The sequence below is a fragment of the Salminus brasiliensis genome, chromosome 14 (assembly GCF_030463535.1).
Source record: "Salminus brasiliensis chromosome 14, fSalBra1.hap2, whole genome shotgun sequence".
Taxonomy (NCBI): Eukaryota; Metazoa; Chordata; class Actinopteri; order Characiformes; family Bryconidae; genus Salminus; species Salminus brasiliensis.
Window position 1 is genome coordinate 8,082,657 of NC_132891.1, and position 16,878 is coordinate 8,099,534.

At 44.0% G+C, this 16,878-nt stretch overlaps 1 protein-coding gene across 12 annotated transcripts in view; it reads left to right on the forward strand.

The window, feature by feature from the left end:
- Positions 1-16,878, forward strand: part of huwe1 (HECT, UBA and WWE domain containing E3 ubiquitin protein ligase 1) — a 42,165-nt gene that overhangs the window by 10,709 nt on the left and 14,578 nt on the right. For 7 of the 12 annotated variants that reach the window (XM_072656305.1, XM_072656316.1, XM_072656309.1 and 4 more), the window contains 41 exons: positions 47-152; positions 3,023-3,130; positions 3,270-3,371; positions 3,495-3,575; positions 4,462-4,568; positions 4,966-5,158; positions 5,322-5,413; positions 5,524-5,726; positions 5,892-5,949; positions 6,160-6,336; positions 6,467-6,712; positions 6,821-6,954; positions 7,050-7,171; positions 7,403-7,591; positions 7,879-8,095; positions 8,190-8,312; positions 8,403-8,640; positions 8,871-9,218; positions 9,306-9,428; positions 9,551-9,646; positions 9,910-10,179; positions 10,312-10,464; positions 10,639-10,766; positions 10,930-11,011; positions 11,113-11,289; positions 11,536-11,689; positions 11,921-12,333; positions 12,447-12,642; positions 13,041-13,208; positions 13,360-13,508; positions 13,671-13,737; positions 13,892-14,115; positions 14,250-14,461; positions 14,746-14,928; positions 15,021-15,193; positions 15,306-15,445; positions 15,561-15,636; positions 15,742-15,840; positions 15,980-16,107; positions 16,203-16,362; positions 16,544-16,772. In XM_072656305.1, coding sequence (XP_072512406.1) covers positions 47-152; positions 3,023-3,130; positions 3,270-3,371; positions 3,495-3,575; positions 4,462-4,568; positions 4,966-5,158; positions 5,322-5,413; positions 5,524-5,726; positions 5,892-5,949; positions 6,160-6,336; positions 6,467-6,712; positions 6,821-6,954; positions 7,050-7,171; positions 7,403-7,591; positions 7,879-8,095; positions 8,190-8,312; positions 8,403-8,640; positions 8,871-9,218; positions 9,306-9,428; positions 9,551-9,646; positions 9,910-10,179; positions 10,312-10,464; positions 10,639-10,766; positions 10,930-11,011; positions 11,113-11,289; positions 11,536-11,689; positions 11,921-12,333; positions 12,447-12,642; positions 13,041-13,208; positions 13,360-13,508; positions 13,671-13,737; positions 13,892-14,115; positions 14,250-14,461; positions 14,746-14,928; positions 15,021-15,193; positions 15,306-15,445; positions 15,561-15,636; positions 15,742-15,840; positions 15,980-16,107; positions 16,203-16,362; positions 16,544-16,772 — 6,644 coding nt within the window. The remainder of the gene's footprint in view (positions 1-46; positions 153-3,022; positions 3,131-3,269; positions 3,372-3,494; positions 3,576-4,461; positions 4,569-4,965; positions 5,159-5,321; positions 5,414-5,523; positions 5,727-5,891; positions 5,950-6,159; positions 6,337-6,466; positions 6,713-6,820; positions 6,955-7,049; positions 7,172-7,402; positions 7,592-7,878; positions 8,096-8,189; positions 8,313-8,402; positions 8,641-8,870; positions 9,219-9,305; positions 9,429-9,550; positions 9,647-9,909; positions 10,180-10,311; positions 10,465-10,638; positions 10,767-10,929; positions 11,012-11,112; positions 11,290-11,535; positions 11,690-11,920; positions 12,334-12,446; positions 12,643-13,040; positions 13,209-13,359; positions 13,509-13,670; positions 13,738-13,891; positions 14,116-14,249; positions 14,462-14,745; positions 14,929-15,020; positions 15,194-15,305; positions 15,446-15,560; positions 15,637-15,741; positions 15,841-15,979; positions 16,108-16,202; positions 16,363-16,543; positions 16,773-16,878) is intronic. The other 5 variants (XM_072656313.1, XM_072656314.1, XM_072656312.1 and 2 more) reach the window with 4 other exon arrangements.

A 16,878-nucleotide genomic window follows, 5' to 3' on the forward strand; every position in this document is an offset into this window, starting at 1 on the left:
ATGGAATGTGCTTTCTCTCTCATATGACTGCATTGTGTCTGTGCAGCATGAGGTGGACCTGTCCAGGAAAGAGTGCCCTTTTGTCATCAAGCCAAAGATCCAGAGGCCCAGCACGGCTGCTGAAACTGAGGACATGGACACAGACATGGACAGTCAGTTTATTTTCTTTTACTGTTCATCGCACTCTGTGCCTTTTATTGATCACATACAGAATGTTTCCTCTTAATGCAAGTGGGAATGTTTGGGCACCTTTGGCCAAATTTCTTTCTCATTGGAAAGTAGTAAACACAGCCTCTGTAGCTAATCTAACAAAAAATGGGTTTTGAGTAAATTCTACTGCAGTTACTCTGTCTTTAATGGAAAGAAAAACATCAGTGTGGCCTGTACAAAAGTTGGGAGTTAATACATAACATCTCTTGTGTTGTCTGTGGTGGACTTTGAGGTATATTTAGGATCGTTATCCTGTATTTGCATGTAGGATTTTCTGATGTTTTGTGGAATCCATACTTTCCTTTACCCGTGTAAGTTCTAGTGCCACTGGCAGCAGCACAGTCCCAAAGCATGATCTGTTCATCCCTATGCCTTAGTTGGTGAGGTGGTGTTTTCAGGAAATGTGGTTCCTGTAGCCTACTTCAAACATTTAAGTTTTGCAACCAGATTACAGGTAAAATGCCCTTATGTCAATTCTTGGTCGTCTAGATTTTTATCATGACCTCCTCGGTTCCCTGAATGGTAATTTTGTAAAAACGTTCCATGCTAAAGAAACTGCATTTTGGTGATCAAGGTAATCAAAATATGATCTCAGGTCAGTATCATGATTGAGTAAACATTTTACCTTGATTGTGATTGATTTGGCAATTTTTTTAAATAAATGACACTGCATTTTTCTCTGGTAAAGCTGCTCAAACTGCTCAGTTGGCGTTGGTTTGACTTTTCCATGTTGCTTCAGTGTCACAGATTGGATGGGGCGTGATGACGCATGTGGTAGCATGTTAAATACACAGTGGGGGAAATATTTACAGAAAAAAAACACAAATTTAATTCATCGAGAGGTTCTGAATATACAGTGCATCCGGAAAGTATTCACAGCGCTTCACTTTTTCCACATTTTGTTAGGTTACAGCCTTATTCCAAATTGTATTAAATTAATCTCTTTCCTCAAAATTCTACACAAAATACCCCATTATGACCATGTGAAAAAAGTTTTCTTGAGAGTTCTGAAAATTTATTAAAATTAAAAAACAAAGAAATCATATTTACATAAGTATTCACGGCCTTTGCTTAATACTTTGTAGAACCACCCTTGGCAGCAACTACAGCCTCAAGTCTTTTTGAATATGATGCCACAAGCTTGGCACACCTCTCTTTAGGCAGTTTTGCCCATTCTTCTTTGTAGTACCTCTGAAGCTCCATCAGGTTGGATGGGAGACGTCTGTGCACAGCCATTTTCAGATCTCTCCAGAGATGTTCAATCGGATTCAAGTCTGGGCTCTGGCTGGGCCACTCCAGGACATTCACAGAGTGGTCCTGAAGCCACTCCTTTGAGATCTTGGCTGTGTGCTTCGGATCGTTGTCCTGCTGAAAAATGAACCGTCGCCCCAGTCTGAGGTCAAGAGCGCTATGGAGTAGGTTTTCATCCAGGATGTCTCTGTACATTGCTGCATTCATCTTTCCCTCTATCCTGACTAGTCTGGCAGTTCCTGCTGCTGAAAAACATCCCCATAGCATGATGCTGCCACCACCATGCTTGACTGTAGGGATGGTATTGGCCTCGTGATGAGCAGTGCCTGGTTTCCTCCAAACATGACGCCTGGCATTCACACCAAAGAGTTCAATCTTAGTCTCATCAGACCAGAGAATTTTGTTTCTCATGGTCTGAGAGTCCTTCAGGTGCCTTTTGGCAAATTCCAGACGGGCTGCCTTGTGCCTTTTACTAAGGAGTGGCTTTCGCCTGGCCACTCTGCCATACAGGCCTTATTGGTGGATTGCTGCAGAGATGGTTGTCCTTCTGCAAGGTTCTCCTCTCTCCACGGAGGAACGCTGGAGCTCTGACAGAGTGACCATCGGGTTCTTGGTCACCTCCCTGACCAAGGCCCTTCTCCCCCTATCGCTCAATTTAGATGGCCGGCCAGCTCTAGGAAGAGTCCTGGTGGTTCCAAACTTCTTCCATTTACGGATGATGGAGGCCACTGTGCTCATTGGGACCTTCAAAGCAGCAGAAATTTTTCTGTATCCTTCCCCAGATTTGTGCCTCGAGACTATTTTGTCTCGGAGGTCTACAGACAATTCCTTTGACTTCATGCTTGGTGTTTGCGCTCTGACATGCAGTCAACTGTGGGACCTTATATAGACAGGTGTGTGCCTTTCCAAATCATGTCCAATCAACTGGATTTACCACAGGGGGACTCCATTTAAGCTGTAGAAACATCTCAAGGATGATCAGTGGAAACAGGATGCACCTGAGCTCAATTTTGAGCTTCATGGCGAAGGCTGTGAATACTTACGTAAATGTGATTTCTTAGTTTTTTATTTTTAATAAATTTTCAGAACTCTCAAGAAAACTTTTTTCACATGGTCATAATGGGGTATTTTGTGTAGAATTTTGAGGAAAGAGATTAATTTAATACAATTTGGAATAAGGCTGTAACCTAACAAAATGTGGAAAAAGTGAATCGCTGTGAATACTTTCCGGATGCACTGTAGGTTTTGCATAACTTTCCCCCAGCTCTTGTCCAAGAAATCTGATCCTTTGCAGCATTTAAAGGGGGGGGGGGGGGGGGTTCGTTTCTTTTTTTTTTTTAAATGACAAAGTAACTGTGGATTAGGATTTTTTTGTTTGTTTGTTTGATTAGCTATAGAGTTTACTACTTCTCAGTTTAAACAAACAACTGGCATTTCACCGAGGCAAAACAAATGTTTTTTTAGTTTATTTGAATGCGAGGCTGAATGAGAAACTCTGCAATGATTACTGCCCTCTAGTATTTTTCATATTAAAATGCTGCTTTAAATGGTGTTACTGCAGTGTCTGAGGTTGCCATGGAGAGCAGTCCAGGGCCCTCCACCTCCGCAAGCTCCAAAGCGGAGACAGACCCTCGTGCACAGAGCAGCGCAGTGAGCACACCTAGAACTGGTAAATAAACATTAACTTTCTTTGTCCTGTAACCCCCTGTCACCCTAAATATCCCAACAATAAAATTAAGATGTGAGATTATAAATATAATGATTGTTGTAATTATTATTAAATAAACAGTATATTTATTTTATTATAGGTGTGCAGTGCATCCCCCAGAGGGCAGCTCTGTTGAAATCCATGTTGAACTTTTTGAAGAAAGCCATTCAGGACCCGGCCTTTTCAGATGGCATTCGTCATGGTAAGATCACTTTAGGCATGGTTGGAGATGCATCCAGTTGTTTATATGAGCAAAATGTGTTTGTATTTTTTATTTTTTTTTAATAGCCTAACTTGTATGTACCTTTTCAACGTCTCTCTGCAGTGATGGATGGGTCTCTTCCTACCTCCCTGAAGCACATCATCAGTAATGCAGAGTATTATGGACCTTCACTCTTCCTCTTGGGTAAGCACAATAAACAAAGTAACTGCTTTTCATGGGTTTCTAAATGTCTGTCCACAGCTCTACTTAGCTTCGAACATACCAGACCATACTATGGGCATACTATGTCTTCGTTACAAGTGGAAGCTCTACAAGTGGTCAAAGCTCTACTTTGTACCTTTAGTGTCTGACACAGTGGTCTTGGCATGTTTTAGCATTTGTGATACCCTAATCTCATGCTGCATGTGGTCATATGGTTGATGGACCTTTTGAGAGATGCAGTGCATTGAAACATTTGCTTTTGCAGCAAAGGATTGCGTCGTGTAGAATATGTGGTGCCCAACGACCAACTTCAACGTGTTCTTGTCATACTCCATGCTCCTCCTACTTCCTAGCTCTAGGTTATCCAACCACATAAACAGTTGTTCATTTTCTTTATTTCATTTTGGTTAAAATTATTCAATACTGTCAATTGAACTCAGTCTGAATAAGGGCTGATTGTTCTGTTGGATCCCTAAAGGAGACCCAGAAAATTAGCTGTTTAACTCAAACACACTTAACATTTGTGGGATGTTGCTAAATTTCTTAAATGAATGTTTGATACCCATAACAAGGGTGCTTTGGGTGACTCTGATCTGGCAGTGACAACACTCCCTTGATGGTCATCCCTCTGGGGACTAACATAAAATAAATGGTACAGGTTTACAGATACTTTTTGTTTCTATTAAGTACAGGGAAACATGTCAGAGTTAATGCATGCGGTGACTGATGGTATGCTACAAATGCATCTAGGTTGTAGGTTAAGTTTAGGTTGTAAGAATACAGAAGTTCTTTGTAAGGGTGGTTGAAATGGCTTTTCTGAACACACTAATGTATTGAATCTCTCTGCCATTCTCTTTCTCATTTTCAGCGACAGAGGTGGTGACGGTTTTTGTATTCCAGGAGCCATCTCTGCTCTCCTCCCTGCAGGACAATGGCCTCACAGATGTCATGCTACATGCACTGCTCATCAAAGATGTGAGTCTACAGTTTAGATCTGCCTTGCTCCACCTTTCATTTTCTCTTTCTCTGATTTTTTTTTTTTCTCCTTCATTTAGAACTTGTTCAGCATGTTTTACAGTCACAGTGTGTCTGTTGGTGAGCCATTGGCTAACAGGCATCTTGTCACACCACCCACATTTTATTTTTGATATCCCACTATCTTTGTTGTTATTGTTGTGCCCACCCCCCACAGCCTTTTTTGTTTATCCCAGCCTCATTCACTCTTCCTTTGCCAACACTTTCCCATTTTCACACTTTCTCAGCTGCTCGCACAGCATGTGTTGGGCGATCTTGTTCCTGATGTCTCCCCTGACTCCTTTCTCACACTCGTTCCTTCCCAACTCCACTTTTTCTCTCCGATTCTCTCTCACAGTCTCTCTCTCTGCAGGTCCCTGCCACCAGAGAGGTGCTGGGTTCCTTGCCCAATGTCTTCAGTGCCCTGTGCCTAAATGCCCGCGGCCTGCATTCGTTTGTCCAGTGCCAGCCCTTTGAGCGTCTGTTCAAGGTGCTGCTGTCACCTGACTACCTACCAGCCATGCGACGCCGCCGGAGCTCTGATCCACTGGGCAAGTGGCAATAAAACGCATGACACAGAATGCCATAGAAAAAGTAGTTTGGGCACTACAAATGAAAATTAGCTTTTAGTTAGCCGTTTTAGTTTCAGTTTAGCTTTTAATATATAATGAAAATTCTTGTGTCTGAAAGGCCGTGTGTCTGTTTGTTTTGCAGGGGACACAGCCTCAAATTTGGGCAGTGCTGTGGATGAGCTAATGAGACACCAGCCCACACTGAAAACTGATGCCACAACTGCTATCATTAAGGTAGAGTGACTATTGCCTAAATTTAAGTTGACATTGTCATATTATAGTTTAGTATAGTAGTTCTTAAATTATTATTATTATTTATTTATTTTTATTTTTTAACCAATCAGTTGCTGGAGGAGATCTGTAACTTGGGCAGAGCACCGGAGTACATCTGCCAGAAGCCTTCTATTCAGAAAGCAGACGGAACCGTTACTGTGCCTCCAGCTCGTTCCAACCATGCAGCGGAGGAAGCCTCAAGTGAGGATGAGGAGGAAGAAGAAGCTCTGCACACCTTCAGCCAACAGCAGGGGGAACCAGAAAGCAACAGGCAGTGAGTGCTCTAATATTATGAACGGTTTGATTGAAATATATATTGTGAAAGCAAAACTGTGCTTATATTTATTTACTTTATCTGTTTTAATGAGTAAGTGTGTCTTTGGAATGAAAGAGCTTTTGAAACATTGTCTTGGTGAGTAAATAGGTTGTGTTTTTGCAGAGTGGTTGGCACAGAAGAGCGGATTCCCATTCCCCTTATGGATTACATTCTCAATGTGGTAAGTGCTGACTCTGCTATTAGTGAAACGGACGCTCAGCATCCCTAGCCTCTATCTCATTTTATCATGCTATACATCTTAAAGCAGAACCTGTTTGCTTTGTAAATACACTAAAAAGCGAGCCTTCCAGAAAAAGTTATTTACCAAGGATATGTGTTTCAACCAATACCAAGGTAGACTGTTAATGTTTTGCCTGTGTTTTATTTCTAGATGAAGTTTGTGGAGTCCATTTTGAGTAATAACACAACAGACGACCACTGTCAGGAATTTGTGAACCAGAAAGGCCTCCTACCCCTCGTGTCAATCTTGGGGCTTCCCAACCTGCCCATTGACTTTCCCACATCTGCTGCCTGCCAGGCTGTAGCTGGTGTATGCAAATCGATTTTGGTGAGAAACCCAATAATGTGCATGATTTAAATTTCTATTAAATTCTATTTTTCTGAATGTCTCTATGCTTTTAATAATTTTTTTTGTTTTTCTTTATTGTAATTTTTTTATTTTTTATTTTTTGGAACAGACTCTCTCACATGAGCCAAAGGTTCTTCAGGAAGGCTTATGCCAGTTGGATAGCATCCTGTCTGCTTTGGAGCCACTCCATCGGCCCATTGAGGTGCCGGGTGGCTCAGTTCTCCTGAGGGAACTGGCCAATGCTGGCCATGTCACAGATGCCACACTGTCTGCCCGTGCCACGCCTCTCCTGCACGCTCTCACCGCTGCACATGCATATATCCTCATGTTTGTCCACACTTGCAGAGTTGGACAGGTGAGACTTCCAAGTGATCCTAAAAACATCACCCTATTCAGTAGGATCGGTGATGATCGTTCCTGTTGAAATGCATAATCTGTAACTGTCTGTCTTCTGTTCAATCAGAGCGAGATTCGGGCCATTTCCGTGAACCAGTGGGGCTCCCAGCTGGGTCTGAGTGTACTCAACAAGCTAAGTCAGCTCTACTGTTCTCTGGTGTGGGAGAGCACTGTACTGTTGTCACTCTGCACGCCCAACAGGTCAGCATTGCGCTCCATGCAGCTTACAATTGCATTCTCTGCAGTTGCAAGTTGAGGATTTTTTTTTTATATGCGGTTGTTTATTTGCCTTTCAGCCTCCCACCTGGCTGTGAATTTGGCCAGGCTGACATGCAGAAACTGGTGCCTAAGGAAGAAAAAATATCCAGCAGTGCTGCAGCTAGTGGAAGCAGGAGAACCGGTAAAACACTGCACCATGGTGATTCTGCATAATACCTCCCTTTTTTGTCTTTCATCTTTATCATTCTTTTACTTCTAATTACAGGTCTAATTTATTCTGTTTTTCTGCCTCCCTGTTTTTAAGGCCTTCTGCTTCTGTTTCAAATGAACCCAAATTTAAGCCCCTTCCTTTTCACACTTTATTCCTGTATTCTGTTTTCTTACTGTTTAAGAAGCATTTTGTCTCATCAGGTGTGTTCTTTCTTTCCAGCTGAGGCCGAGACCCTGTCTGTGGGGGTGGACCCTTCTGCACAAGGTCTGCTGGAGGGCATGGGTTTGGATGGAGACTCCCTTGCTCCCATGGAGACGGATGAGCCTTCAACCACTGACCCGAAGGCCAAATCCAAACTCACTCCTGCTATGGCAACGCGCATTAAGCAGATCAAACCTTTGCTGTCTGGTCAGTCCTTCTTATGATGTTGGCCTTTTTGTTATTCCCCGCTTGGCTTTATTTGATTGTTGAATAAAAGATGTAAGCTTTGTTTTTCTTTTTGTGGCACAAATTGAAAGGAAATACTAAAATGCATCTAAATGTGTTTTATTATTTCCCAGTGAATTACCTTTGACTAAGTTATCTTTGATTTTGAGCAGAGAGCAGTGGTCATTAAAGTAGATGGTATGCAGTAGCTTGTATGTAAGGCCTATGAAAACACTGCTAAACTGAATTCCCATGCTTCTCCTGTGCAGCATCGTCCCGTTTGGGCAGAGCTCTGGCCGAGCTGTTTGGTCTCCTGGTGAAGTTGTGTGTTGGTTCACCTGTCCGTCAGCGGCGCTCCCACCACACCACCAGCACAGGCACTGCCCCAACACCAGCTGCTCGTGCCACTGCATCTTCCCTTACCAAACTGCTCACCAAGGGCCTGAGCTGGCAGCCACCTCCATATACCCCCACCCCTCGCTTTAGGTACACCATCCACAGCCACTCCTCATTGATCATGTTTCCGTTTCAGCTATGTGTATTTTTTTATGCATAAATAAACTTGTCTGCTTTTGATCAGGTTGACATTCTTTATCTGCTCTGTGGGCTTTACTTCGCCCATGCTTTTTGACGAGAGGAAGTACCCCTACCATCTGATGCTGCAGAAATTCTTTTGCTCTGGAGGCCATGATGCCCTGTTCGAGTGAGTGGAGAAACATCTACTGTTCCCAGCTGTCTTTATTTGACACAGTAGCTAATGTAATAAGCTAATTCCTTTTCCTTTGTTTTTCAGAACATTCAACTGGGCTCTGTCCATGGGTGGGAAGGTGCCAGTGTCTGAGGGACTGGAGCACCCTGAGCTGCCTGATGGGACAGGGGAGTTCCTTGATGCTTGGCTGATGCTAGTGGAGAAGATGGTGAATCCCAGCACAGTATTGGACTCTCCCCACTCTCTGCCTGCAAAGGTGCCTGGAGCAACCTCCACAACACCACAGTTCAGTGCCCTGCGTTTCCTCATTGTTACCCAAAAGGTGAGAATAAATAAATAAATAAATCCAATGCGAAAGTGCATTCCTATAAAGTTCTCATTTAGATTTGTTAGTATAACAAAATCACAAAAGAAATGCATGGTGGATCGATCTGAAGGTTAAAATCGTCTCTATGCTTTATGCATTTTTCATAAAATAATTACACCCCTCATGAGCATGCATAATAGAAATGCACAAGAACACTTGTTTCACAACTTGTGTTTGACACCCAGGCTGCATTTAACTGCATCCGCAACCTCTGGAATCGTAAGCCACTGAAGGTCTATGGCGGGCGCATGGCAGAGTCCATGCTTGCCATCCTTTGTCACATCCTGCGTGGAGAGCCAATCATCCAGGAGAGACTGGCCAAGGAGAGAGAAGGCACCTCTCGCACTGATGAGGATACTAGCTCTTCTGGCACAGGAGCGGCTAATGCAGGCACAGGAACTGGTGGACCAGTGGGAGAGGGTGCATCTGGGGCTGGAACAGGCACTGCTGGTACAGCTAGTGGCTCTACGGAAGAAGGGAGCAACTCCACACCCCGCCGGGAACCCCAGGTCAACCAGGCTCAACTCACGCAGGTAAAGGGCAAATATGTATTGTCTGAAGTTGATAGTCATAAATTGTGGTAAAGTTCCCACAGTTCTGACTGACTGTCCTGTTTCTAGCTAATGGACATGGGCTTCTCCAGAGAGCATGCCATGGAGGCATTGCTTAACACCACCACCATGGAGCAGGCCACGGAGTACCTGCTTACTCACCCACCACCACTCCTCAGTGCTGCAGTTAGGGTAAGACACCATGACAATTTTACTTAGTGCTCACTGGACTGCCTCAGACATACAGAGACAAGAATAGACGTGCATACACTATGTTAGGTTTCTAATTAGTTACTTGGGCTGTGTCACTGTAGGAATTCACCATGTCTGAAGAGGACCAGATGATGAGGGCCATCGCCATGTCTCTGGGTCAAGAAGTCAGCATGGAGCAACGCTCAGACTCTCCTGAGGTGGGCAGATAGGTACACACAGATGTACACATATGCATACACACTTATACTGAACTGTTATATTGTAAATTCTGTAGTCCGTTTTTCTTTGGTCGTCTAGTGTTTTGAAATTGCAGTCTAGGTGCTGTGATTAGACCAGTGCACATGCCTCATAGAAACACATGTAAAACACATTGTGTCCTCTATATCACTGCCTTCATGACCATTATGAGAGACAGCATTCTCATTAGTAATCCTATTGCTGTGTGTGTTTGTGTTTTCAGGAAGCTGCACGCAGGCGCGAGGAAGAGGAGAGAAGAGCACGAGAACGAGCCGAAGAAGAGGAAGCGCGCTGCCTGGAGCGTTTTCTGGAGGCTGAACCCCTGGACAGCGCTGAGCTCCATGCCTTCACTGACACCATGCTTCCAGGTTGCTTTCATCTGTTAGATGAGTTGCCAGACACTGTCTACCGTCTCTGTGACCTGCTCATGACTGCTATCAAGAGAAACGGCCCTGAGTATCGAGACCTAATCCTTCGCCAGGTTGTCAACCAGGTCAGCCGTGCAGCCATACATATGTAACACTTTTCCACTTGCCATTTCCCTCTACAAATAAGGCCAAACAGTTAACAATTACATCCTTCCTTTCAAAGTTAGACTGTTCCCTCATATTCCTTTGTGATGTAGGTGTGGGATGCTGCTGACGTGCTGATAAAGGCTGCTGTGCCACTTACCACCAGTGACACTAAAACCGTGTCTGAGTGGACAAGACAGATGGTAACCCTGCCCCAGGCCTCCAACTTGGCCACCCGCATTCTGCTGCTCACGCTACTGTTTGAGGTATGTACTGCTGCCCTTTGTAGGTTTCTCTAGCTCAAACAAGGATTCTGTGGGCATAACCAGAGTTCTGTATATTTTACTACAAACATCATGCTAATGTCTCATACAGGCGCATAAATGCATACACATTGCCTCCCTCTGTGGGTGTGCTGCAATGAACATGTTGTGTTGTAGGAGCTGAAGCTGTCATGTGCACGGATCGTGGAGAGCAGTGGTGTTCTGTCTGTGCTGATTAAGCTTCTGGAGGTGGTTCAGCCTTGTCTGCAGGCTGCCAAGGAACAGAAAGACATCCAGACACCCAAGTAAGTGCCAGCCGCCATGTGCCTGTGGCTAGGACTGGTCACAGAAATATTGTAACCCATTGCCAGCTTGGGAATTTATAGCTGAAGAATCTTTTAAATGACTACAAACTGTCTTATTCCACTTTGTGAATGTTAACTGGATGCAATTTTCTTGTCTGTGTAGGTGGATCACTCCAGTGCTCTTGCTCATCGACTTTTATGAGAAAATGGCTGTCTCCTCCAAACGAAGAGCCCAGATGAACAAGGTTTGTTCAGATAAAATGCTGTCTGTAACCTAGATGTTTGGGACTCCTGTTAAAGTTCATGCAAACAATTATTTGAAAAACAATTTTTTTTCACTGTTTAGTACCTGCAGCCTAATGGGAATAATTGGCGCTGGTTTGATGACCGTTCAGGCCGCTGGTGCAGCTACAGTGCCAGTAATAACAGCACAATAGACTCCGCCTGGAGGGCGGGTGAGACCAGTGTCCGCTTCACTGCAGGCAGGAGGAGATACACTGTACAGTTCAACACCATGGTGCAGGTAACCACTGATCAGAAGTTTATATTACATATTAATGCCTACTATCTACCTTAAAGCGTGATGCAGGTTTCTTGAATTTCGGTCAATGCCTTTTGGAAGCATTCACATTAATGCTTTGCATTATTTGCATTTCTACTTGGCTCAAAGAATTGTGCCATAACTGTGATGCTGATGTGCTACATGTCTTCCTGATTTTAAACTTGCCTTTTTACTTTTCCCCTCTCCTGTTCTTTCGGTTTCATGCAGGTAAATGAGGAGACCGGCAATAGGAGGCCTGTGATGCTGACGGTACAAAGAGTGCCTCGCACACCCAAGCCCACTAAATCTGGCAATGCGGCAGACTCTGAGCGAGAAGAGGGTGAGCAAAGGGCCAAGGCTGAGGAGACCCAGACTGATACAGGTGAGGACTAGCACTGTACTGCTTCCTTTCATTCTTCATACTGCAGCTCAGTTTGGTTGTACTCTTGCTTCAGGATTATTTATTGCTTCTTTAAGAATGGCTGTTAAAGCAGATGTTGCTGTTAAAGCAGATGTTAGTCACTCTGGGTTGTTTAGACAGTAAAGGGGGAAAAGATTAATTCCTGTTTTGTTTTTTTTTTGTTTTTTTTGTTGTTTTTTTTCCCCTTCACAGATTCTACATCTGTTGCTGTGGAGATGGCACCCCCTAAAGAGGAAGCAGAACAGAAGGAGTCTTCCTCATCTGTCCCCACCCTCCCAGTGGCTTCTCAGGACACATCTTCTGGATCTGGTGCAGGGATTATGGTGCAGGGTCTGTCAGAGGAAATGACCACGGTTCTGATACGTGCCTGCGTCAGCATGATCAGCGTCCCTGTTGATCCAGACACGCTACACGCCACGCTGCGTTTGTGCCTGCGCCTTACTCGCACACATCACTATGCCATGATGTTCGCCGAACTCAAGAGCACGCGTATGATCCTGGGTCTCACACAGAGTTCTGGCTTCAATGGCTTTACGCCACTTGTCACGCTACTCTTCCGCCACATTATCGAGGACCCAGCCACGCTGCGGCATACCATGGAAAAGGTGATGAGGATTCATTTAGCCACTTGCGTACATCATTTATGTTCAGTTGTTTTTTTTAGGTATATTCCATATATGGTAACAATGTTTGCTTCTCCATGTTTTTCTTGTCTCAGGTGGTGCGCTCTGCAGTTACCAGCGGAGCAGGTAGCACTACTTCTGGGGTGGTGTCGGGTAGTCTAGGTTCACGGGAGATCAACTACATTCTGCGTGTGCTTGGTCCGGCTGCCTGTCGTAATCCTGAGTGCTTCACAGAAACTGCCAACAGTTGTGTGCGGATTGCCTTACCAGCCCCAAGAGGTGCTGGAACAGGTAAGGGTTAGTTGGTTGGTTTGTTTTTTTTTGTTTGTTTTTTTTAAATAACCAATTGATAAATATATAGAAGTTCAGACACGATCAATCCATAGAACTACATATTATAAACATTTTAAAAAAATGTCAGCCATGTAATATTTTCCCATTTAATGCGTTTACACTTTGCCTCAATGCTGCAAGTTGTGAGTAATATCTGTTATTGGCACCTAAATACTGGCACAGCAGTAACAACACAGGATTGCAAATATCTCTGGCTTAAAATAGCCAATATCTGATCCATTAAATTGCATCTGGGGCATCTCACAAATGTAATTAAATGTTTTATGTAACAGTTTGGACTCTGTGGGTTTTTCTATAGATTGTACATAAATTTATGTAAAATCCTTCTCCCTAAGCTTCCGATGATGAATTTGAGAACTTCAGAATTAAAGGCCCCAATGCAGTACAGTTGGTGAAGACAACTCCTTTGAAGCTATCTTCGCTGCCATCTATCCCAGAGACCATTAAAGAGGTCATATATGACATGCTGAATGCCCTAGCAGCATACCATGCTCCAGAAGAAGGTAGGATTGTGCTATATTATTTATGATATAAGATTAAGATATGATATTTACACAAACTTACTTGGGATTGTGATGCTGATTCACTGTCCTTTTCTTTTATGTTCCTCCTTCACCGATCCTTGCACCTGCGTGCATGTTTGTACATATGCAGCAGACCGAGGAGAGGAGCGACTGGTGGCAGTACCTGGCAGCCAGGACCTTTGTCAGATCCTGCAGGATGTTGGAGATGATGTCTACCAACAGTACAGGCTCACACGTCAAGGAAGTGACTTTGACTCACAGTCAGCCTTCCACATAAATGTGAGTCTTGTCTGCATGCTAAATTCATTAAATGTTTGTCCTTCTGATTTTTTGTTTTTGGTTTATTTGTGGCAGTGGCAGTATATGCTAGGATTACACTGTGAACTCAGAAAATACACACTTCTGCTTATGTTGGCCATGCTAATTATGCTGTTTCTTCAGACTCAGGTGTTTGCTGCAGATGGTGCTGTTGCAGAGTCCTCCCAGTCAGGAACACCTCAGGGAGAGGGTAAGAACTTAGTGCTCCCAAACACTCTAACACACTGTTAATGTATATAAAAAATATGCTTGTGATTTATGTCAGGATCAAGCCTCAAAAATACATTTCTTGTTCTTGCTCTCTTTCTGCTCACTTCTCATTTTTTTCCCAATTTCTTCTGCAGCCTCAACCCCTGAGGAGATGCGGGAGGAGAAGAAGGAGCAGGAAGGTGAAAGGGGAGCCTCCTCAGAGGAGAGTAGAGCAGCAAAGGCCAAAGCCAGCAAGCCCCTGATGCCCACCTCCACTATCCTGCGGCTGCTAGCAGAGCTGGTGCGCTCCTACGTGGGCATTGCTACACTCATTGCCTCCTACAGCTACACAGCTGGCCAATCTGAGCTCATTAAGGAGGTAGGCTAGATAACGGCATTCATTTTGGCTTATTTTAGTGTTTCTCAACATGTCTGCAATTATTAAACTATGCATGTGCTTTTTTTGTATCCATTTTCACTGGACTAATGTGTAAGGTGTGTGTTTGTGTTTAGGACTGTAGTGTTCTGGCCTTTGTGTTGGATCACCTGCTTCCCCACACCCAGAACTCAGAAGACAAGGACACCCCTGCCTTGGCCCGCCTCTTTCTAGCCAGCCTGGCAGCAGCTGGCACTGGCACTGATGCCCAGGTGGCCCTGGTCAATGAGGTGAAGGCTGCTCTGAGCCGGGCACTGGCTATGGCAGAGGGTGCTGAGAAACATGCTCGGTAAGTTCATTTGCAAGCTAACTTGAGCAGCACTGAAGAAATGAATACTGGGACAGAATACAGCACTCTGCTGGCAGTGGATGGTTCTGTGTGTATATATATATATATATATATATATATATATATATATATATATATATATATATATATATATATATATATATATATGTGTGTGTGTGTGTATAAATAAAACTGCTTCTTCCAATGTTTTGCTATGAAACACTTCATAAGGGTCAATCAGATTTCTTTGTATGCTGTAGCTTGACTTCCTTTTTCACTTCCAGGTTGCAGGCAGTGATGTGCATCATTAGCACAATCATGGAGTCATGCCCCTCCACCTCGAGCTTCTACAGTACAGCTGCTGCAAAGACTCAGCACAACGGCATGAACAACATCATCCGTCTCTTCTTGAAGAAAGGCCTGGTCAATGACCTTGCTCGTGTTCCTCACAGCCTTGACCTGTCTAGGTACTGCCTCCCAGGCTCTGTGTACTTTCAGCTTTGCTCACGCAATTCTATGCTGTTTGTTTTACTTACTATTTTGTGCTTCCCCTCCCCAGCCCTAACATGGCAAACACTGTAAATGCTGCACTCAAGCCTCTAGAGACACTGTCGCGTATTGTCAACCAGCCCAGTAGCTTGTTTGGAGGAAAAGGAGCCTCTAGCAAGAACAAGACTGAACACGACCCTGTGGGCACAGCCAGGGACAGCAACAGCAACACGCAGGATCAAGGTATCAAGTCTTTGGCTGGCTTTTTATTCATTAAAGTGATGTTGCCATGTATACTGGAAACATAAAAACAGATCATTTAAATGTGTGTGACCAATGTCTTGCATTTTCTCAGGAGAAGCCGGAGAGGCAGAGCCTGTGGAGAATCGTCACAGAGGCCAGGGAACAGACGGTGATCTGATGGACGGAGAGGCAGAAGGGGACACAGTTGTCATTGCTGGCCAGCCAGAAGTGCTCAGCACACAGGCTATGCAGGTAAGGGGGTTTTTGTTATATAGCCTTTGACAAAAGCTTATGGTAAAATACTGTATTAAAATGAGATGCCTACTGCCATTTGACTCAGAGCATGGTTTATTATTCATTTTTGTAGGTGGAGAATGAGTTGGTGGATTTGATAGATGAACTTTTAGAAAGAGATGCTGGAACAGTCAATAGTACCATCATCGGTAAGCTTACTGGTTTTTTAATGCTCCAAGTGATAAGAGGATGGATCAGACTGAAAAGTATATATGCTTAATTATCACTAAATGTACATTTTACTCTCTTTGCAGTTGGACGCTCGGGAGAGGATGAATCTCAAGAGGATGTGCTGATGGATGAAGCTCCTTCCAACATGAGTCAAGCCTCCACTTTGCAGGCCAACAGAGAAGGTTTGAGAGATACCAACTCACCGTTGTGTTTTTTGAAGTACATTGCGTGTCTCTGTCCTACTTGGAATGCACTCCGTCATTATCTGAAATGTAATAATTGCAGCCATTGCTCATTTCTGTCTCTACTTTCTTCTTTTAGACTCCATGAACATCCTGGAGCCAGAGGATGAGGAACACACTCAAGAGGAAGATTCTAGCGGCAGTAATGAGGACGAAGACAGTCAAGATGAAGAGGAGGAGGAGGAAGAAGAAGAGGAAGAAGATCAGGTAAGTTCAAGTATTTGTTGGGAATTTGTAGTCTTTATCTCTTGTTCTTTTAGAGGAGAGTTTTGTTTACTGTCTTTATTTGTTTTTATTCTTAGGACGATGAAGAGGGAGATGAGGATGACGACGACGAGGGCTCAGAGATGGAATTGGACGAAGATTTCCCTGATATCAACGCTGCCCCACACATACGATTTGAGAGATTTGATAGAGATGATGACCTCATTATAGAGTTTGACAATATGTTTTCAAATTCTGGTAAGTCATTATTGTGATGAGCATATATCCGTAGCATTTTTAAGTCTTTGTTATTTTGTTATTGGTTATATGTTGTTTAGCCATGTGCTATCAAAAACACTGACCGAGCCAGCTGCAGAAAAGGAGTTGTAATGTTCTGGTTCCTCTAGCATTTTGTAATGTTAATGTTCTCTTCTTTCAGCTGACATCCCTCCCTCCCCAGGAAACATCCCAAGCTCCCACCCTCTGATGGTGCGCCATGCTGACCATGGTTCTCTCACACTGGGGGGCGCGGGCACCAGCAGCCGGCTGGCTCAGGGCATGGGCCGCAGCCAGCGCACTCTGCGCCAGCTCACTGCTAACACCGGCCACACCATCCATGTGCACTATCCTGGCAACCGTCAGCCCAACCCTCCACTTATTTTGCAGCGGTGAGGGGGTCTTCTGAGTGTGAGGGAGGGAAAAGAAGAAAAATTGCAATTCCTTTCTTGCAGCACAAACTAGTGTTAATTTAAATATATTTTTTTAATGTTCCAT